General features: G+C 38.8%; 2 protein-coding genes across 4 annotated transcripts; both read left to right on the plus strand.

The window, feature by feature from the left end:
• Positions 1-1,040: 1,040 nt before the first annotated feature.
• On the plus strand, positions 1,041-13,120 carry arfgap3 (ADP-ribosylation factor GTPase activating protein 3). Its single transcript, XM_086268892.1, has 16 exons — positions 1,041-1,215; positions 2,957-3,075; positions 4,754-4,826; positions 4,938-5,069; positions 5,264-5,344; positions 5,459-5,552; positions 5,649-5,708; positions 5,805-5,851; positions 6,463-6,611; positions 6,843-6,974; positions 7,096-7,221; positions 8,399-8,551; positions 9,068-9,194; positions 9,419-9,506; positions 11,197-11,321; positions 11,407-13,120. Exons 1-16 carry the CDS (start codon positions 1,147-1,149, stop codon positions 11,422-11,424), a joined length of 1,593 nt encoding a protein of 530 aa, XP_086125018.1. The 5' UTR covers positions 1,041-1,146; the 3' UTR covers positions 11,425-13,120.
• Positions 13,121-14,190: 1,070 nt separating this feature from the next.
• Positions 14,191-21,478, plus strand: ikbip (IKBKB interacting protein). 3 transcript variants are annotated; one of them, XM_086269523.1, is made up of 4 exons: positions 14,192-14,696; positions 14,773-14,890; positions 19,915-20,136; positions 20,781-21,478. In XM_086269523.1, exons 1-4 carry the CDS (start codon positions 14,491-14,493, stop codon positions 21,345-21,347), a joined length of 1,113 nt encoding a protein of 370 aa, XP_086125649.1. In that variant the 5' UTR covers positions 14,192-14,490; the 3' UTR covers positions 21,348-21,478. The 3 variants fall into 3 exon arrangements, with proteins under 3 accessions (XP_086125647.1, XP_086125649.1, XP_086125648.1); XM_086269521.1 differs by lacking the exons at positions 19,915-20,136; positions 20,781-21,478 and adding an exon at positions 18,193-19,899 and having other exon boundaries at positions 14,191-14,696; XM_086269522.1 differs by lacking the exons at positions 19,915-20,136; positions 20,781-21,478 and adding an exon at positions 18,241-19,896 and having other exon boundaries at positions 14,195-14,696.
• Positions 21,479-23,356: the final 1,878 nt, after the last annotated feature.

The following is a 23,356-nucleotide window of genomic DNA, read 5'->3' on the forward strand; positions in this document are numbered from 1 at the left end:
CTTGTGTTTCAGCTGGTATGATAATCATTTAGGTTTCCAATAAACATGCATCCACAAATCGCATCTCTTTTCAGAGACACATTTCATATGACACACATGTTGATATGTTATAAACTTAGAAAGTATTGGACCTTGTTTTAATGGGAACTGGGTGTGTGTGTGTTTTTAAAAAGCCGTATAGCCCCGAGTCACTGCATTGCTTTGTTTGGTTTTAAAGAAAACTTAATGTGTGTACAATATATTAGATATAAAGTGAAAGGTAACTTGAGCTGCTCCCTTATTTCCCAAGTTGTCACCACAGCAGATAGATCTGCATATTTCATTTGGCACAGGATTTAGCTGGCTACCCTCCCATTTTTCTATACACTAGCTTGGGACCCCCTGGGTCTGGGTGTCTCTTCTCACACTCGGGGAAACTCAAGTAATCCGAGTTACATGTGACCTTTCACATATAACCTTTTAAGCAATACACCACAGAGCAACTCGATAACAGTTTTAAAAAAGTGTTATTGTATTCCCTCATAAGAATCAATATAAAACATCTAACACACATATATACACACATACCTTGACGTTCCCTGTAGGGGATGCCACAGCTGATAATCTGCCTCCATTTCACCTTACTCCTAGAATTCTCTCCTTATCATTAGTAATAATGATCATATTAATAATAAAAAGGTGCCACAAAAGACGGTAAATGACCTACCACATTCCAAAATAACAATAACTAGATTAGATTTGATTTGCGCTTTATTTCTTTTTCGGTTCAAATGATCCATTTTTCATGCATTTTTTTTTATCTTATTGAACTATTTTATCATATTTTAGTATTTTTTATTTAGTGTTATTGTATCTTATTTCAAGACACGTTATTAAAGTTATATTGTTCAGCGTTGTGTTTAATGTTTTGGCTGCGGTCACACAGAAATGCATGAAATTCGAAGATACGTAAGCTATCGCTTATATGATCTAAAACTACATTGCCAAGAAGCCTTTGCGACAATAACACGACGACGGATCATTTCCAGCCAATCAGCGTCCGCCCATGGTGTTCTCTTACTGACGTGTCGGGTTTAGTTCAGGGGAAAAACACGGGTCTGCTTTTGATGCTGTTCCTTTAACCGCCAGACACCAACAGGTAGAAAAATGGCAGAACCCAGCAAGCAGGACATTTCTGTTATTTTCAAGCGACTTCGTTCCATCCCTACGAATAAGGTGAGAGTTAAATAAATACCAGAAAGACGGGTGTATTCTGGTGCACAAGGAAGTCCGCTGAACTAAATATCTGACACGTCGCACTTTATGGGAAACGCCACAGCTGGCTTCAGTTTGCGACCAATTTAACAGCTGTCTGACGTGTGTCATCTTTAGAATAAGTCGGGTTTAAAAAAAAAAAACAACGTGTTTTTAAAACGTGCAGAAGCAAAATATCACAAAACTTAGAAATTGTAACCTGACGTGACGTGACGTTAGCAAACGGGGTGACAGCTAGCTAGCTACATTTTTGACAGTTTACATTAGCCGTGTTTGTTTAAAGCTCCGTTTCTAAGGCCTTTTCTCGACTCGGGTCATGTAAAAGACAGAACAGACATCTTCAGGGACAAAGATGTGTTTGCGACTCGCTGCTGTAACTATTATCTGTTGATCTCATTGCGAAATTAACGCCACTTCACCAACAGCTGTTTGAGTCAGTAGCACAGTCTCCTGTTTATCCTCACAGCTGTTGCTTCGTGTAGTCGGACACTCTTCACGCTCTTGGCCTCCACCCGTGGACCATTCTACAACTGCGTTAATTTGAAAAGAATCCATGCATAAAATACTACAATACCAAATATACTCCTGAGACAAAATGTAAATCCAGTTGTTGAAACAGTGGTTATGAAATATTTTATAAAACACGTCTAAATATAACAAACAAATTTCCAGCTTAGAAATCCACTTCTTCCAGATCCACATGTGTTTTTAAACATTTTGTTAACATCAGCATATTTTAAAGAACATTATGCTCTGTAAATTGTGTCCAACAGCACATGTACGACCTAATTCGCCTTAGAAAGGAAGAGATAAAACAGTAAGATGACATGTCATGTTGTTCATGTGCCAACACCATGGGTAGACCAAAGGTCTGTCCTCTGACATTTTTTTTTTTTTTTTTTTTTTTCAATTTTTTCTGACTAGTTAAGTGCATTGAGTGCATTAGTCTAACCAATACAACCCTATTACTCATATTACCAAAGGTTCAAAGTATCCTTTATTTATATGACCACATTTATCCCTAGATAGCATATTTTTCTGAGAAAACACTAATAACAGCTATGATTTGCAACCCTGTTGACATACATATAAAATAAACATTTTAAAATCATGAAATATTATTAAACAACACTGCTGTGGTCCTGAGTATTTGTCACATTTATGTCATAACTGCAAATAAAAGTACTATATTTCAGCCACGTTAACTTGTACAATCTTGTTACTCTTATTTTAACCAGGTTACCATATAATTTTTACTAAAATGATCGTAAATGCTTTGTTGTTGCTTTTTCATTCATAAGGGCTTAGTCTGTTGCTTTTGTAAAAGTTTGTAGTACAGGGTCAAGTTGTTTAAAGTGATTAAACTAACTCTCATCTGAAACTGAGTATGCAATATGAGTTCATTCACTTAATAGTCAAGAATTTATTAAACACTATTTTAAAAATCTCATTTTTTTTTCTGCCATATTGGTTACCAGGTTGCATCAAGCATAGTATGCAACAAATAAAAAGTGCACCTTTGATGCCTGAACTGGCCATATCAATTTATTATTTGTTTTTATTACTTACATCAAATAAAATATCTTTAAATTATCTATATTTTAAAAAAATAGTCTTCTCCAGTTATAGAATGATCCGTCTCTTTTGTTAATATGATGAATATCTCGTGTGTTTGTATATATTCTTGCTCTCTGTCCCTCAGGTTTGCTTTGACTGCGCAGCTAAGAACCCCAGCTGGGCCAGCATCACCTATGGGGTTTTTGTCTGTATAGATTGTTCTGGGACTCACAGGTCTCTGGGAGTGCACCTTTCATTTATTAGGTAAGTCAGGAATTATATATTTTCCTTGGAGTTGGAGGTAAATGGACTGGTGCTCATGTCAATGTGTGAATGGGGCTTGTTGTAAGAAAGTTCTCAAATACAGTAGAAAATGTATAAGTGCTTTTTATCTAACATCACACACTCCAATAGAAGCATCGGGATCTTTGGGTTCAAGTTTACTTCAACATGCAGACTAGAGGAGCCAGTTTGCAGACAACCTCCTCTTCATCATGAGCCACAAGCACCTCTAACAAAATAATAAATCAAGAGTAAACAACAGTTCAGAAGTGTGTTCAATGGGAAGGTTGTGTTTGAGGATTAAACACTGAGAATTATTATTATTATTATTTTTTAATTTTCTGAGAAGATTTGCAGTGCGTTACTGACACCTGCTATGATGTATGGTTTGGAGATGTTGGGATTAACAAAAAGACAGGGGACAGAGCTTCCAGATTTTCACTGGGAGTTACCAGGACATGCAAGACTAAAAAAGAGTACATCAGAGGGATGGCTCAGGCTGAGCAGTTTGGAGACAAAGTTAGAGAGGCAAGGCTGAGCTAGTATGAAGATATGCAGCGCTGAACAAAGGATGCTGAAGATGAAGCTGCCCAATGGGAGGAAAAGAGGAAGAAAACGGAGAAGGTGTTGGTGAGCGTTGGTGTGACTTAAGAGGATCCCTGGGATAGGGTGAGATGGAGGCAGATGATTCGCTGTAGCCACCTCTTTGAAGTGAAAGTGGATGTGAATGATTATTTTTCCGTTTTTGCAAACAAAAGTGCCTTGACTCTGCTGTTGCTGTAATATTTTTTTTTTAATTAAATTGAGTTTTATAAAAAGTTTTTGTTTTTTTGCAGTATAAGAAATTAGGACGTAAAAATATCAGCTCGTTAGGATAGTATTAAACCCTTTAAAAAATTCAAGACAACAGCAGTCATAGAAATGAAAAGAAGGTAAGATATGCACAGTGTTTTGATCAAATTCCCTCTACCTTTTATAACCCAAACTGCAAAGATGTAGTGCAATATGGACTCAACAGCTCAGAAGTATACTCTCAGCCAAAAACAGGCCTTTGTAGGGTAACTAAGCATGACTGGTGTTCTTATTGTTAAGGCATAGGATTGTGTTACCTGTGTAATAAAAGTAAACTTTTAAAAAGATAAGCAATTTAAAAAAAAAAGAAGAAAAAAATAAACTGTCATTTCAAATGACTACATTAAAAGTGTGTAATGTAATAGTAAAGCTATTGTAGGCTGCTTCCTTATTTTGCAATCATTCACCACAACAGGTAGCTTCACATGTTTGACTTGGCAGATTTTATTTTTATGCCGGATGCCCTTCCTGACCCCACCCCAAAGGGATTTATTTCTCCTCCTGGACTTGAACCAGGGATCTTTCACTTTTTGGGCGAATGTGTAAACTACGAGCAGTAATCCTGGATACGGTATATTAATTGGACATAACAATCTCTAGAGATTTATTGTAATTTTGGATAAAAATAAATGACTTAAGCATCCAAAACAAATAAAACAGAATAAAGACGATTCAGATACAGTGAAGGATAAGTGGAACAAAGGCAGCTCAAGCAAGGAGATGGGAGTGGATAGGGTTCTGTAACCTCAGGTGTTTTTCTTTGTTCAAACACACATTCTTCAAACCCTGATCCTGTTGTGCCACACAGGTCCACCGAGCTGGATTTTAATTGGTCGTGGTTCCAGCTAAGATGTATGCAAGTTGGAGGCAACACCAGCGCAGTGAGTAAAATATCAGCACACTATCATCAGGTTAAAACTCCAGCAGTGTGTGACACAAGCGTGATTCTACCTGTTTGCTTTCCTGTTTCTTATTTGACCTCTCGGTGTCAGATTGCATTTTTCAGTCAACATGGCTGCAGAGCCAATGCCGCCAATGCCAAGTACAACAGCCGGGCTGCACAGCTGTACAGAGAGAAGATAAAGACTTTAGCCACACAAGCAACCAGACGCCATGGCACTGAGGTAACACTGACAGGCTGGGTTACAGTCTGAAAACACCTCCACGTTTCTCCTCAAGGGGGGCGGGGAGAAACCAACCTGGGGCTGAGAGATTAAATTTATTAAACACTGGCTTCCTGGGTATTACCCATATGCTTATCACACTTATAATAAACGCTCATATAATTGAATCATTTTACGGCTCTTGTTCTCCACAGCTGTGGCTGGACAGTCAGGCTCCTCTGTCTCCAACATCCCCAGGCGACAAGCAGGTGGATTTCTTCAGTCTGCATACACAGGTATAAGTGTGTGGTTTCTTCAATTGGGATTTAGTCCAGAACTTTCCACAGATATGCTGCACAGCCTGACACAGTGATTATTAATTTCACTACGTGTGTCTGTTTCCTGGCCAGGCTGTTCCTGAAAATCTGAACATGGCCAAAATGAGTCTGAGCCCCTCCGCATCAGAGAAGCTTTCAGAGCCAGAAAAAGATGAAGACCGTAATGGTATCTTTGTGTCATTGCTTAATAATCTGATTTATACTGACTCACTGCAGTTTTATATTAAAATGGTTTTGTGGCTCATCACATGTTTATCTTCAGGTAACTCAGAGGAGGGTCCCAATGTGGAAATGCTCAGTGTTTCACCAAAAGCAAACCCAGGTTTGAGTCAATACTGTGCATGTTTAGTTAACTCTACCTAAATGCCCGTAAAAGTCTGTCTAAATATTGACTTCACTCTGTCTGTTGTTTTCTCAGAGCCCTCTTCTCTTCTTAAGAAGAAGCCAGCAGGTGCCAAGAAAACAGTATGTATAAAGTTTTATATTGGTGTCATAATAAGTACAATAAAACTATTACTTAAGGGAGGAGGGTAATATTCAGACAAAAAATTCAAGTAGTGTCTGAGATAAATTTTAAGACAAATAGAAAGCCAGTCACGTTGTCTTACTTTACAAGCTCGGGTCAACCTGATCGTACTACACACCACAGCCACATAGGGAGGGCCACATTTACACCCAAGTTAGGCAGTGCAGCAGTAGTCACTGCATACACACACATCACATGATTGACCTGAGGGGACACAAGAACAGGTAAATAAGGTGAATCACAACAACAGTAGGCACCATTTACTGCCAATAAAATAAATTATCTTTACACGTTTGTTTTAAATAATGAATTGGGGTCCCATTCCACATGTCCCTGCAGTTTGCACTGCCCTGCTGCCTCATGGACCCATTTATAAGAGGTTATAGTATAGTATTATGAGAGGTTGTTTTTTGTTTTCTGAATTTTCCTCTTTTAAAATATGTTTTTAATCTTGGAGATTCTGAATGTTATCTCAGAATACAAGCTTCTACCCCAGCTCCGTTATCTGTTTTATTTGGTACATCATTGTAATGTGTATGTTTGTGTGCAGCTGGCCTCAAAGAAGGGCGGTCTGGGCGCTCAGAAGGTTAGCAGCCAGAGCTTCTCGGAGCTCGAGAAGAAGGCGCAGGCTGCTGACAAAATCAGAGAGAAAGAGAGCTTTGCTGGTGCCAAGAAGAACGTTACAACTGAGGAGTCCATGTAAGAATACCCATAGCTTTTTATTTCTTTTTCATTCCATCTTTCTTGTTGTAATCACTTAATCGGAAAGCGAATGTAACTTTGTGTCCTCTATGGCAAGATGAAATCCATGGCTCTTTCTTCTCTTTACCTCAGGAGAAAGGGGCTAAATCATGTATATTACTTAAGCTATGCACCACATTTGGCTCGTCTGTTTCCATCTCTGAGCTTACCTACTTTTTTTCTTCTCAGTGCTCCATCCATGCGGCTGGCCTACAAAGATTTTGAGCAGCAGAGGAAAATCGAAGAGCAGAAGCTGAAAGGACTAGAGGGGAAAAAGAAGGAACAGGCTGAGAGACTGGGCATGGGTCTGGGCATGAGGAGGTAAGACAAATTGGGAGTGAGGGGGGACAAACCTCTAGTAGATTTAAGATTTTTTTTTTTTTTTTCTCCATTTTAATGTGTCTCACTGTCATTTTTACTCTTTCTTGGCTCTTCTCTGTAGTGGAGTTTCTCACTCTGTGATGTCAGACATGCACACCATCCAGCAGGACAATCCAATTGGAGCAAAGACCACCAAAGGACGGCGATTTATTGATGAAGATGACGATGAAGGGTCCTTCAGCTCTAGGTCAGATAAAGTTGATGTTGATAATATATAAACAAAATGAAATCTTGATACTGTGTTAATAATATTACAGGGTTTTTTTCCTTTTGAGTGAGACAGAGACGGGTATAACAGTAAAGCTGTAAAAAATATCAGTAGTGAAGGTAGATGAGTTTAATAGTTGGAGTTGACTATCCAAAGTAGCGGACAGTGGCTAAGAGAGGTGAAGAAGAGAGTGCAGGCAGGGTGGAGTGGATGGAGATATGTCTCAGTAATGATTTGTGACACCAAGTGTGAAAGGGAATGTTTACCAAATGATAGTGAGACCTACTTTGATGTGTGGTTTGGAGATGTTGGCACTGACAAAAAGCCAAGCTGAAGATGTCAAGGTCTTCATTGGGAGTGAGCAGGGTGGACACGATTAGAAATGAGTACATCACAGGGACAGTTCAGTTTGAAAAGTTTGGAGATAAAGTCAGAGAGGCAATGCTCAGATGATTTGGACATGTGGGTATATTGGACAAAGGGTGCTGACTATGGAGTTGCCAGGCAGGAAGAAAAAGAGGAAGATCAAAAAAGAGGTTTACAGATGTAGTGAAGGAGGACATGCAGAGGGTCGATGTGATAGGTCAGATAGATGTTTGTTTTTTCTTAAAAAAATTACTGATGCAGTTTGATTAAAACATATAATATTCTAAATGATCATAAATAAAACTGAGTATGGTACAAAAATATATATGGTGTGTGAAAAATGTAGTAGCTCTTAATGATTAACAGTTGGGGAAACCTGAAGTAGCATTTGTTGTGAACATCCATAGCCTTTTTAAATAGGAGTAATTCTTCTTGGTGCTCTTGCACTCAAATATATCAGTTATAGACGAATGAACAACTTGGCAAAGTTCATTCTTTCAATTCAGACTGTGTTGATATTGAACTATGTGTTGCAGAGCTCTTTGTTCTTTCTGTTTCTAATATTTCTTTATGTTCAGAGTCATTTTCAAGTTACAGGATTAATGTGGGATCTGTGAGCACTTCCCTGACACTGTAGCATGATGAATGGGAGTCTATAAATCTAACATTTGCATGCTAAACAATGTGCTGACTGTGTAAATTTGGGTATCTTAGTGTCAGCGTACTAGTAAAGTCCATTATCTCTCTTTTTGTTCCACCTTATATTGTTCTTGTTGGCTTCTTTCTTCAGGGTTCTAACTCGCTTTGAGGACCAAAGTGAAACCTCAGACAGTTTCTCTTCACGGTGGGGCGATGGAGATGATGGAAGAGGCTGGATGAAAGAGAGCAAGAAACCAGAGCCAGACTTTTTCTTGTCCTCCACTATAACTTCATTTGATGACAGGTTAGTTGTTTAAACACAAAACTGAAGCTTTCTACATGTTTTTATGGTTAGGTTTAATGATTCAAAGCAAATTTTAGTTAAATACAACAATCAAAATTAACAGCAAATTAAGATAAGGGCTTTCTAGAATAAATCTGATTATGTTATCAAATAAAATAATCAGATTTATTCTATTTTATCAAATAAAATTACTAATTTACAGAAAGAAATTTTTTACACCTCAGCCGCAAAAGGCTGATGGGTGACATGCAATAACTCGAGAAGAAGGCAAAGTAGAACTTTCAACACATGATAGCATAAGTGCGTCTGCTAGCTGGCTGAGGTGTAGTGTTGGTGGTCATCAGTGTTTTTTAATTGTAGCTTAAGATACTTTTTACACAAAGGTAAGACTCTTCAGTCTTAAATATGTTTGGTGTAATTTAATTCAGCGTGTTCTTTTAAAATACACGATTTGTGCTTAAAGTACTTCTTCCTGTTGTCATATTATTATTTTTTTCTGTTGGTAACTGTTATCAGGCCCACAACCAGAAGGAAACCAGAAACAGCAGCGCTCTCAGACACGGGAGAAGCTCGGAAAAAGTTTGGAGATGATGTAAAAGCCATCTCGTCTGATATGTACTTTGGAAAACAAGACAACTCTGAGGTATACAAGCACAACGTGGACACACATTCTAAACCGTGCTTTTCCTTTGATTTCATTTGGTGAATACTAGACTGGGAAATCACATTAAAAACTGTCTGTATTTGTTCCTTGGAACTTGAGATAAGCCTGAACATTAGTTCCTGAAGGTCTTTAATTTAAATAGAGGTTCTTAAATGGTCAAACATAAAACTTGGTTGAAATTTTCAAAATTTTCTGTTGTTCAGTATGAAGCCAAAACCCGACTGGAGAGATTTTCTGCGAGTGCATCCATAAGTTCAGCCGATCTATTTGATGATCCAAAGAAGCAGACTGGTAAGACATGACTGTCTCTTCTTTTCTTAGCGCTTGTATGTTGAGCCGCTCGGAGGAACATCTTAGTATGATTGTTTGTTTGTTTTTAATAAGATGCCGACTTGTGTGATTCTTTAAAGTTGGATTTAACAACCTGTTAACTGTGTGCTTTTCTGATACATCTTCCAAACTCCAGGTCATTTTGTCAGTAATAAGTAGACAAACGCGCCACAAATTCAGCTGTGTTCTTAATTTTATTGGGGACTTTGGGTCACTGATTAATGCCGGTTGCTAAAACTGTATCATAAGAGAGAAACTGCACATGTTGGATGCTTGTTCCAGGCTTAGTTAGGTGGTGGTCACATTGAGAAGACAATCTTGGCCTATCCTACTTGGTGTTACACTGTTGGGTGGAATTTTAGGTGGAATGGAGGTTTTCCACCTGTCTGATGACCCTTGAATCTCTGCTAGAATAATTACATAATAAGTATTGAACTGTGATACAGGTTGTAATATAAAATATTATGCCCCTGAAATTATGAAAAGAAGTCTGACTTTTGAGTTTATTGTGAAGCTGTGCTGAAATTGTGAGTAATTTATCTCACATACACTGAAGTTTTGCACTAGCTCCAGAGTGATTAACCATACCAACTGTGCATACTGGTCGAACTGGTCTCAACCCTTGTACCTCAGAGGAAATCTAAATACCGTAAATTCTTTCATATGATCATGTGAAAAAGCAGGTTTCACAAGACTGAAAACATTAAATACACACTTACTGCTTCCACAGGCATTAAGAAGGTAAGTAGCCTCCAGGTGCTGCTAATCAAAGGCATTTGAGTAATTGATTTTGAGCAAGTGTGAACACCTCTGTGACAGCAGACGTTTTGTTTTCCTGTTCTGGAGCATTCGGGGTGAAAGATATCAGCAATGATCTTAAAGAAGCAATTGTTGCTGCCAATCAATCTACGAAGGGTTATAAGGCCATTTTCAAACAATCTGAAGTCGCTCATTCTACAGTGAGGACAATTATTCACAAGTGGAAAACATTCAATATAATTACTGATCTTATCAGGAGTGGAAGTCACTAGAAGGTCAGACCATTTGTAGCATTTTATTTTATTTTTTTAGTTTCTCTGTTTCTGACTCTACAGGCCTCAGCATGTTGGCATGTTAAATGTTAATGGTCATGACTGAACAAGTATAGTTTGTTTGGAAGGATTGCCAGTTTAGGATTGCAAAGTTGCATCTGAACAAACCACGAGACTTCTGGAACAATGTCCTTCATACAGATAAAACCCAAAGTAGGGATGTTTGTTTGGGGGGGCTTGCAGTCACAGACCCCCATGAATTCCTCTGTATACCAAAGTATTGTAGAGTCGAATGAGAGGCCATCTGTCCAAGAGATGAATCTTAAACAAAACTGGGTCATGCAGCAGGACAATGATCATATCACAGCATTGCTTTAACGAGCAGGCCAAAATTTCTCCACAACAATGTGAGAGACTTGTAAGATCATACAGGAAATGATTGCTTCAAGTTATTGCTGCTAAATGTGCTCAGCAGGCTACTGTACTTTGTTTTACACAGGACTGCAGAGAGTCTCCTGAAAACTGTCTTTTTCACATGACTGTACATGCGAGTGGCTTCTCCACGAGTCCTCGAGCTTTTTGTCTCTCTGTCTGCTTGACTTTTTGCCTCGTGTCCACAGCGAGTTCGTACCGTCTGAGCAACGTACTCCCCAGTGCTCCCGACATGTCGCAGCTCAAACATGGAGTGCGCTCAGTTGCAGGAAAACTTTCAGTCATGGCCAGCGGCGTAGTTAGCTCAATTCAGGTCAGTCAGATATATTCCAGCGTATGATAGAAGTTCATCAATAATGACGACTTCTCATGGTGCTTTTTTAATTTCCTTTTTTCAGGATCACTACAGTTCCTAAGTGAACATGTCGGATTCACCGTCCATAGGTATCTTCTGTTTGCCAGTTAGATGACATTTCTAGTGGGTGCTCATCGTGGGAGAGTTGGGAGGAAAATATAAATCAATGCTATGAGCAAGTCTGCAGAATGTACTTGTATATTGTATATCTATATCTAGTTTTTTATTAGATGATGTATATACATAGTCGTAGTCTTTGGGATCAAATAAAGATGAGCAGAGCACAATATTTTTCGGTGGAATTATTTTCCCCCTGCAAACACCTTGAAGGAAGATATTTGTGTATATACAGCTATGAAGAATATTCAGCCTGCATTATGTTAAGTTTGCTTTGAGCTTCGGGGTTTTACATATATAGAAATGCTGTATGTAGCAGTCTGAGGAGCTAGGAGGGCTATCCGTTTGATTCCTTTACCTCCGTAAGTACTTAATTCAGTAACTCACTCATCACGTGCACTTTGTAGTGTTGTTTTTGTGCTTTTTGTTTTTTTGTGCCCCTTCATGCAGGGTTGAAAGTGTCCTTTCTGTCCCCAAAGTGCACTTACATTTGCTCTTCCAAAGGCAGGACCAAAAGCTGATTTAAAACAGAGGCCTTGGGGCAACAGATATACTTTTAGTAAGAGTACTGTAAGTTATGTAAACTGATGCGTCACTAGCACATAAGTGTCATTATCCTGTGAGTCGCAATTTGTTGTTGTTGTTGTTGTTGTTTTTTGGAAGTCATGCAGAAATGCTTATAAAAAAGGAATGTGATATGTCAAAGTTTTAAGGAGTAAAAAAAAACAATTATTATAAGATATAAATATTTCTTTAAAACAACAAATGAGCTTCGTAAAAGCTCCAGTTGCATAGAATTAGATGCTATGAAGAATTCAGTCATCATTTTAAGAAGTAATTTTTGTTAGATTATTGTTTGTTTTTTTTAATGTTCTTGAAATAAATGCCTAATCATCTTGGTAAATCTCTAAATTGTACACTTAGTATGGCCCTTGGATCGCCTCTATAAAACTTGAAGGATTTCTTGATGTGCTGAGACCTTTTATGTAGCTTTCAGGCCTCGTTTCCACTTTAAAAGAACAATGTGAATGATCCCTTTAAAACCATCAGTTATTTTTTTCTGTTACTTTAACTGCCATCATAAAAGGTTTTAACTTTATATATGCTATTGTTTCTAAACACAGTAGAACTACAGGCAGTGCTTGAGTTAGATTTGATATCTGTTCAGAGTAAAGCTTGCGCTTTTGCCTTTTTTCTGTCCTTTATCATTGTGCAAAGTTAAAGGGACTAATTAAAGCCCGGACTCCGTCATAATAGTACAGACTAATTTCTGAGAAGCTGGAACATCCCAGGAGTTTGATTTGACATGTTCAAATATGAAACACTAAAGAGGTTCTTAAATGGTCAAATATATTTTTGTTTTTTGGGTTTTGTTTTTTAATTCCCATCAGTAAATGCCTTAGTCCGGAGATCTTTGATTTACACACCTTCTTGTTGTCTCAATCTAGGTATCTTTTGCACATGTGTTGGAAATTGTGTGTAACAGCTTTTGCTTGGTTGCACTCTAGTTTTTGCCCCTAAGTCGGCATATATGTTTTGTAAGATTGTGTCTCTGCCGTTCTATATTGTTACATGTAGGAGCTTGTATAAGCTGCATGGCCCTTGTAGCCCTCAAAATAAATATGTCAACACATCCTGAATATGAGATGGATTAAGAAACTTGTTTATTAAAACTCTAGTCCGCTGTGAACTGCTACATACAATCTTGTATAGGGGTTTTTCATTAATGAAAAAACTTACAGATAGATTTTGACCATTTTTGACACTCAAAATGTAAGTACGACTTTTGGGAATATGCCAAATAAATGGTTTGTGCTTAAACTTTTACTGTCTTCATTATTTGTGTAAATGTGTCTGTGGTCCGTGTGCCTGCAAACTTTTTTTTTTTTTTTTTAGATTTAAGTGGGATTTGTTTTTTTCTTTTTAAGACATCTTATTCACAGTACTGTGCAAAACTCTTAAACATCCAAGAACCCAGCCTGAATCTTTGAAAATGCCAATGACAGCACAGTTTGACAGGCATAAAATATTTTTGCATTAACAAGATGATTCTCAAAGAGCTATTGGCAGAAAACCTTTATCATCAGGGTGAGTAGTGTGCCCTAAAAAAACTGGAGGACCTGAGAGATGCATCTGGCCCTTCTGTTGTCCCACCCACTCAATTTTCCCTTACCTACTGTACTTCCGTATCTTTTGTAAATTTCAGTGTTTCATGCAATTGATGCATTCATTTCCAATTTTTCTCTATAAAAATGTAAGACTAAAGGGTGGCTCAAGACCTTTGCGTGTTTTTATTGGGCAAATATCACTTCGTTAAAAGTCAATAGTATAAACCAGATAAAAGCAGCAGTTCTCGCTTTAAAAAGCTGAAACGTGATCTCGTGTTTTTGATAAATATCTTAAATAATCAGTGAAAATTTAAAATTATATCAGTAAAGTTCTCTTCCACATCGGACAGTCTATCAAATGTTGATCTACTTCTGCAGACATTAATCCACTTTGGCCAATTTCAGAGCAAATTCTGGCAACCGCTTACGTGGCCGGTTGTTGCGTTGATAGTCGTGCGGTCATTGTCGGAAATTTGATGCAAAATCAAACAACACTGCTAAACCTGGCGAAAAGTTGCTTATAGGTTTCATCACGAACAAATAATCAGTTACTGGAGTAAAATGTTTCTCTTTAATTGTGTTTATAGCATTTAAACAACTAAAAGCGTTGGTGCTTTTAACTAGTTAAACATTACAGTATTAATATTTACGAGCTTACGAAGCACCCCTTGAAGGTCGCATTTTTCCAAGGAACAGGGGTAAAGAAAAAGTCCTTTTAAAGCGCCAACACACGCACACTCAGTCCGTTATTTTTTGCGTTTTTGAAGTTGATTTCTACATTATGAACTTCTCTCTAAAACAGGAGTCTTGTTTTTCTGTGCAAGGTAACAAACTCTGGTAAGCCCGTTTAACTCTCTAAATAGGCTATAAAAAGATAACCAGCGGTTTATTACTGCGCTAAAATGCCTACTGAACTAAAGCAGAGGAGGAAGACGCAGGCACAGAAGCAAAGCGATGAACCATCAGAAGGCTCAAACGGGAAAGAAGAAACGCAGAAAGTGAAGACTGAAGCAGGAGACGAGACAGGAGCGAACAAAACGTCCTCGGGCCTGGACATTAGAAGTGTAATGTGCTTGTTGTCGCTCGCAGCTTGCGGGGCTCTGAGCTGGTAAGTCCACATATTAGTATTAACGCTTTCTTCAGAACTACAGAGGACTTCTCTCTGAAGGTTTTCTGACTTTCAGGTTGGTGCTGCAGCAGAATGAGAAGTTTTCCCAGATTGAGGAAAAATACAGATCTCTACACGGAAAAACTTCCAGTCTGTTCGACATGGAGGAGGAGATTGTCAGAGTTTCCAAAAAGGTACGTTTGATTGACTGTGGAGCAGATCCTCAACGTGTTTGGACCATGAATCTGCAAATTTTGATGGGTGTGAATGTCAAATACTTAGCGATCTTTAAATATTTAGCCCGACGATAAAGAGTGTAATTCCCCTAGAATTAAATCGATTTTAAGTGTATTTTACATGAAATTACGATGTAATTATGTATCTATAAATATTTACTGCTAGATACAGTAGGATAAGGGTGTAATAATAATATGTTTTTAGGCAAGAAGAAATAATTATACTCTAAGTATCAGCGTAACTACTTTTAAGTAGTGCTAACTCCAGGTATTTCACAGGAAAGAAGAAATCATTCCGTTTTATGTCATTTTAAGTTGCGCCCAAGTAATTTTAAATAGCCCATAAGTAATTTTAAGTAGTTTATAGCTTGTATGTTAACATGTATTTTAGAGAAGATGTAATTAGAAGAAGTTATTATACTGTAAGTACTATGTGTAGGTACGTTTAAGTAGGACAGCACTTCAGATATTTTACAGCAGAGGTGGGACCAAGTCATTGTTTTGCAAGTCTCAAGTAAGTCTCAAGTCTTTATCCTCAAGTCTCAAGTCAAGTCTCAAGTAATGTCAGGCAAGTCAGAGTCGAGTCTCAAGTCACTGGTGTAAAAGTCCGAGTCAAGTCACAAGTCTGAAACTTTGAATTTCAAGTCCTTTCGAGTCTTAAAAAAAAAAAACGAAAAAATAATGTTGCAGTTATGCTAAATGTAAATATTAGACCATGTAATTTTTTAATCTGTGTTTTTCTCAACACATGACAAAATAGTGAACTTAGAAAATATACACAAATTGTGAAATTGCACCTCTTTAAAATGCAGCTCAATTAAACTTAGCTCCAAGAATAATTTTCACCGACAGTTCTGAGATAAGCTGCATGTTATTCTTGGATGCGGTTGTAGGCCCAGCTTTAAAATCGCATGACAAAAATATCATACACATTAAAAAAAAAACTGTATCACCAACGTAGCCTGGAAAACATTTGCTAGTTAGATGAAGTCAGCTATCTCATCTTAGCATATTTATATGCATATTTATAATCATACGCTTCTTGGAGTGAGTGCATACACTCATGAAGTTTAGTAACTTCCGGTCACTGCAACAAGCCCAGGTACAGTTTACCGACGGATGGGTGCAGGACCTTGAAATGCACCGTGTAGAACGAAAGACCATCGTACGTATCATAAGTTTACCAGTCTCACAAATCGTCGTCATAAATACACATTCGTTAACCGTTTATTGATAGGACCTTTGAGCTCAACGATAATTAATTAGTAGTGGAAATAATTTCTGGTACCCATCACAGAAATGTAGCAGTGACAACAATATTGTATGCTGTAATCGTACTGGGCAATTAGTGATACAAAAAACCTGTTTTATCCTGTGAATAAAAGTATATGTTTTTGTCAATGTACCATAATAACAGAAGCGAAACGCAATATTGTGTCAGGACAATTCACTATTTATGCACAATAAATAAAGGAGCATAGCGCACAATTTCTGTTCAGCGCCAGACTTGCTTGTAACCTATATCACCAATTATGTTATGAAAATGACGTATTAACTACTAAAAAACACTGACCTTTGTGTAAATGCTTGGAGCAGACTAACCTGTGAGCTGGAGTGTTCTGGGATGTTATATTTGATCTTTGAATGGCTGCAATCCAGGCCATCCATCGCGTCTTTGTTACTTCGGAAACATGGCTCGAACAATTTCTCTTCAACGACGTAATCCGATAACAACCGATCTCTTTACCCGTCGGCTTCCCGTGGCTGTCATGCGACCGGCTATTGCAGTTAATAATACAACAGCTTCTTGACATTTTTGTGTTTCTTTTTATCGCTGTATAACTGATTTCAATTGAAAGCCTGCATGCGCTAGTACCGCTTGCCACGAGTTCCCAGAATCCTTTGCGGTTCTACCCGTGAATGACGTCACATTTTCAATCTCTATATAATATGCATGTTAAATTTTATATTTGGGGTAAAATATCAAGTCTTTTCAAGTAAACCGGTTCAAGTCCAATTCAAGTCCCAAGTCATTGGTGTAAAAGTCCAAGTCAAGTCACAAGTCTTAGAACATTTTTTCAAGTCAAGTCTAAAGTCATAAAATTAATGACTCGAGTCTGACTCGAGTCCAAGTCATGTGACTCGAGTCCACACCTCTGATTTACAGGAAATAATAACTTAGTTTTAAGTAATTTTAAGGTTTAAGGAAGTTATGCATTACTGAAAATTAGTTACAGTGTAATTATTTATTGGCTCCTGTAAAAACGTGAACTGTTGCCCCTTATTCTACTGTATCTAGTAGGTATTTGTAGGCAATTATTAATACTTTGGATAAAATAGATTTTATTTGAGCGGAACTGCTTTTTAACCACACACTGTATTATAAAACGCTACCTTGTTTTTAACTGGACTCTATGGCTACCAGATGTTCTTTATTTCAACATAGAATTTAGTTCTTTGGGCAAAACAAATAAACTTAACAATGATTGTGTTGTATTGGGTTGCTTAAGGAAAGCTGTGAGACAAATATTCCAAAATCTGGACACATAAAATCCAATGTGTCTGTTCACCTAAATTCCATTTGAGATTATTGCATTTCAGCCCATTTGAATTTAAGTTTAGCAAAGAAAAAGTGTCTTCTTATTATATTTTATTTATTTTATATATATTTTGTTTAACCTCAAGGGAGGGGAAAACTATGGTTATATTTTTTGCAGAATTAAACTTGCTTAGTCTTTGCATTTCTTGGGACATTCTGGGGTTTTTTACTCACCTCAAACATATGCAACTAACTTTAAGCATCAAGTCAGAAGGGATGCTTCTATACCTTTTGTAAATTCCTATGTTTTAAAAACACCTTAAAACCTTCCAATATTACCCAAAGTCAATGACAGGTAGAGCAGAAACAACTGCTTTGATTTTTCTTTGTTTAAAAGCTGTCACCTGAATTTGAACCAGGACCTGTATTCTCATGTGATACTGATTTGAACCACAAGATGGTGCAGCAAGCCTTTATTTACCAAAGCAAGTCATTAGGGGTGCATTGTTATTTACAATTATGGGCACTTCTGAAAACATGGAAGTACACCCAATGTCAAATACTGCCCCCTGGTGTTGAAAGATTTAGATAACTACAGGGATAATTACAAAAAGTACCTTTAAGTTAAAGAAAGGGAGAAAAAAAAACTATCTTCATGAATTTCATTCTTTTAAAGTTGAGTTATCACTGCACCACTTTGTGTATTATATGAATACTGCAGATAGAGCTCCCACAGAAACAGCACTCCTGTTTTGTGTTGCGGCTGCAGCTTGCCGCCTCTGAGGATGACCTACAGGATGCGCTCTCCACCATCTCCCTGGTGACAAAACTCCAGCAGGACATCTCCACACTCCATGCTGCTGTCACGACAATACAGGCTGATGAAAGCTCTGCCTCCCGTGATCTGGAGAAGGTCAACGCCCACTTCCTCAACGTGACCGAGACGTGGCAAGAGAGTCTGGCAGCCGTCACCACCGATCTCACCTCACTCAAGGCCGAGTCCAGGGACACTCATGCAGGAGCCACAGAGCGGGTGAATGAAGCCGAGCGGAGAATCCGTTCACTGGCGGAGAGGCTGGAGGAGCTCAAGGACAGCACAAAGAGGAACGCCCGAGCTCTGGAGCGCACAGAGGAGGACGACGTCAAGCGAGCGCAGGATCAGCTGGATTGGAACACCAAGCAGATCCACAAGCTGGAGGAGCAGATCGGCATCCTGAACAAGAGGGAGGCCGAGCTAAGCTCTCAGCTCCAGGAGCACATTCCCCGTGCGAGGGCCTGCGAAGAGCATCTGCCGGAGGTAGAAGAGGCAGTGCGCTCCATCCTCAAACTGGGTGGAGATCTGAGCGGGATGGAGAAGAGGCTGGAGGAGGTGACCTTGCAGGTGTTCGGCACCGAGGACAGCATGCTGAAAGCAACAAATGAAATCCTCGAGATCAGACAGGAGCTGGACACCCTGCAGGCTCAAAACAGCATCATGAAGATGAAAAATGAGTTGTCCGTGGTTAAAGAGGCGGTCCGTGAACTCACCATGGTGTTGAGGGAAAGTGGGGTTGACAGCCAAATGAACTCTGACGCTCTGGAGGAAGTGGAATGGAATGAGGAGGAGGAAGAGTGGGAGAAAGATGAAGAGGATAAATTGACCGAGCCTTTTCTTGATGACCTCACAGAATGATGTCATTGTTGTTGTTTTTTGGTCCACTAGGAAAAATGAGTAGGAATGTCCTGTTTAACTGTAGGCTGTAAACCCCTTAAGTTGAGTTTAGTAGTATCTCTGTAAACTTTGTACCTCACTTTAATGTCAGAAAACTAGCCTGATGTCAACACGAGCTCATTAAAACACTGCACTGTATTACAGAAGTCGGATACATTTACCTTTGTGCACCATTTTATTAAATATGCCCGACTACTCTCAAGGTATCCATATGCACTGATACAGTTTTAAAGCATTAAATGTGCCAGTCTTTGTTCAGTCTTCTCTGTTTTTCTCTATTTTATTCAAATGTAAACTGGATATGTTTTAGGTTTGAAAGTTTTGATTGAGAACAAAGCAGTTTCATATCACCACCTTTGATGCAAGGTCGTCATTGTTGACCATTTTCTTTGCACGTTTTTGTTGTTTAAACAGCAAAAGATCCCCTGATCAGTTGGAAACAAGCAATAATGAACAGGGTCAATAAAATTTCTAAGTGTTAGATTAGATTTTAAACAGAAGAAGCTTTGCAAATATCAAGACAATCCACATATTTGAATGTCACGTTTCCATCTTGTTCTTGTGTCACCTGTTGTGTCACTAAGCTTATTTAATAAAACAATCTTTTTTTGTTTTTACAGAACAATGTCTGATTTGTTTTTTCCTCTCAGTGAATCGTCTTCTGTCCTGAGGTGTTTGTTTTTGGTTTTTTTTCCATTGGGGAAAAAACATGTCCTGTACCACCTTTTTCAGTGTGAGAGCATCCAGCTGATGCTAGAGAGTCTCGGGGGTCAGCGTGGGGCTCTGAAGTCTCAGCTGGAGGGTTTGGAGCAGGATGTAGCTCGGCTGAAGGAGTGGGCTACTGGCTTGACTGAGAAGAGGGCTCAGCTTCAGAGCAGCTTGACTTCACTGAGAGAAGCTGTGGGTCAGATCGAAGCACGGACATCGACCATCACAAAGGACTTTACCAGCAAGGTTATTGATGATGTTATTGATGTCGCGCCTTTTCTTTTTCTAGAGTGCAAGTGTATGTGGGTAGAGACTAATCATATTGATAGCAACTCTGGTATCGGTATCTGATTAATACTAGAGCAATCGATATTGCCGTTCAGTATGTAGCCCACTGAATTCAGTTAAATACTTTTTTGGGGGTGGAGGGATGAAAAACTATACCTCAGCTACACCACATTTACATTCAAGGTCTAAAAGTTTAAAAATAGATGAAAAGCTGATAGGGGTGCTTTATTGTACTATTTATTGTGGAAAGTAAAAATGTGATTTAGTGATCATTAAAATCTCTTCGGAAATTGCAGGTTGATGATAATTTCTCTCATAAACAATAACACACTCTGCTATATATTTCGCGTCCCTTTATAAGTTAAAAGTAGCAGTATTGGTATCAGCAGTACGGCCGCGTATTTATTTGGTTCAGTTGATACCCAAATTTGCAACAAAAAAGCATGTTCACCTCTGCAAAAGATTCTTTTTGCTTTTTTACAGATAACATAAAAACGAAAGACTAAATACTTACACAGTGCTGTGCAATAATGCAAAGCCCTTACAAAAAAAGCTTTCTTAGTGCCGTTTCAAACATTTCTTTTTTCCCTATGGCCATCTAGGTGTCGTCAGTGAGGACTGATGTGCGCAGGATGGATGGCCTGCACTCTGAGGTGGAGTCTCTGCTGACTCAGGTGGGCGAGCTTGAAGACGAGGCTGCTCGGGTGGAGCACAGCATGGTGAAACGCATCGGGGATGTGCTGGCCAGCAGCATCGATCGAGTTTCCAACCTCCGATCCGCATCTGAACGCAATTCTCAGGCCATAGAGCAGCTCCGCAGACGCATCCCTGAACTCGCCAGCGCCGACGAGCAGATCTCGGAGCGCTTGGTGGAGCTAGAGAGCGGCCGGGCCCGCGTGATAAGAACGGTGACCTTTGCCAGCGACCTTAAACCAAAGGTGGCTAATATTAGGAGAGACTTTGGCGCGTTTGAGCCCCAGTTGTCAGACCTGACTCTTCGGATAGGACGATTAGCAAAAGATCTCATGGAAAGAGAGAGAGAGATCGCTGAGCTTCGACAGACATTAAGCAACCTCACTGCAGTCGAGGGAGATTTGAGCGTCACAAGTAAACAGGTCAACGAGATAGCTGATATAACAGACATTGGAGAGATACACAAGCCAACATGAAAAACAAACCGACATTGGCTTCAATTCATCGATTTAACCCGATTACCTGTCATACTGCTGTTTTAGAACAAGAACAAATACTGAAATAAATCTGTTTTTTATTACGAATAAAACAAATGTGAGCATCTGAACACCCTTGAAGCAATCACTATGACCTGAGGCTGTCAGCTTTTCTAAATGGCGTAATATGATCTGGACCTCGAGGATGAAGATTTGATCGCTTTATTGTTTTTCTTTGCCTGGCTCCATCTAAATGTGTCAGTTTCATTACTTACCAAGTCAAGAATCCCCAGTAAAACAAATACAACTGCATGAAAAGTTTGCTGGTTTTGCCCCCCAGAAGAAGTTTCACTTACACAACTCTCTTTTTTACCTGCACAATTCTCTCATACATTTCCATCGGGTTTCATGCCATGTGCGATGGCTTCTCCTCCTTCTATAATCTCCCTGATATTCAGTATGGGCCACATAATACTAGCTTTAGGGGATACAGCAATACAGTAGCTTGACATTTTGAGGAATGTGCCTATTCGCGTTCCAGCAGAGCTCTGCAGAATCTCTCTCGTGTCTCCAGGGTAAATGTGAATTACTGAGTTATAGCTCCAGTTATTGGTTCTGACCAGCCCTGTCACCGATTGCAAGTAGCCATGACAATAAAACCACCTGCCACATATTGTTTGGATCCCCCTCTTCAAACCAGAAAAGCTCTGACTTGTCAAAGCTGGACAAAGGACCTCAGTGGGACCCCTGGCTCCAGTGACCTGCAGGGTGCTTGTTCGGTTTATCTCACAGATGCTCAATCGGTTAAAGTTCTGTGGAAATCGGAGGCCTTAGAAGCTGTGTCATTCTTCTCTATTCATTTATTGCGCTTCCTCTTTATAGTTTTAACTGTCAATTAACTAATAATTACTGCAGTTTTTAATCCTCTCCAGTCCAGCCTCCCATTAATATAACACTTAAATTACACCAGTCTAAACACCATTACTACATCACACACACCATACATTTTCTATAGAAACCAAGTGTAACGAAAAGCAGCGGTTAATTGTTTTCCCTTTTTCTTTCTACCTTTTTTATGGTGCCATTATATTTCTCCACTTGCGTTCATGTTTAAGCATGCTCTTTCATTGTTTTCCAGTGTTGAAGCTACCTTTTAAGAGTCAAAGTGCTATATTATGATTTTGGACTTGCTTCATCCTTTGAAATAAGCCATTTTAGATCCCTTTCTTTTTCCCTTTAACCCACCAACATCGGGTTTAAGTGGATTAGCTACCCTAACTGACATGATGCAAAGCCAGTAAATAAGGAAAGGATTGAACTGTTAATCAACCACTTTCATGGCTTATTCTGTAGTAGTATAAGTGATGCAGATATCCCAATGTACAAGAATTTGGTGTGAGTACTGCACTACTAGTGTGTCTTATGAATGCCAGAAAAAAAGGTTTTCCAACTTAAACAGATTTTATAAAGCGATGATCTTTCAGTGCCAATGGTTTTAATGTTGTGTCTGATTAGTTTGGTAGTCCATGACCCTTTTTTAATGTTTGGAACATTGAAAACGGCTGTGCTGCCTGTTTTCATGTTCCCCGTGTTTACACTGTGCTCAGAGTGATGTCAGTAATATCTTACTGACATCACTCCCCACGCATCAGTTCTTCTTACAGCTTTTACTTAACACATTGTCCTAAATCGTCTTACCTTTACCATTAAAGTGCTACAGACTTGGAAATCCAGTTTGTCACTAGAGATATGCAGTACATGAGTGTTTCCTGATGTACTCTCTAGATTACTTAAATAGTTTATTGATGTCCAAATGCCTTAAACCAAAACAGATAGCTTTGAAGTATTCCAGTGAAGTGGTCACCCAACCACAGCTTTAGCTGTTGCTGAAGGAAGCGCCTTCCTATGGAACACTTGGTAAAGAGGCAAAACTATTTTTCACTTGTATAAAGAGTTCAGCATCTGGTATTTATTCATTAAGAGGTGAAAAATCGTTGCCTGGACTCCAC

This window comes from Aulonocara sp. 'chitande type north' Nkhata Bay, linkage group LG17 (assembly GCF_057382095.1).
Source record: "Aulonocara sp. 'chitande type north' Nkhata Bay isolate Kocher_YH1m ecotype deep benthic linkage group LG17, A_spYH_male_GT1.1, whole genome shotgun sequence".
Classification (NCBI taxonomy): Eukaryota; Metazoa; Chordata; class Actinopteri; order Cichliformes; family Cichlidae; genus Aulonocara; species Aulonocara sp. 'chitande type north' Nkhata Bay.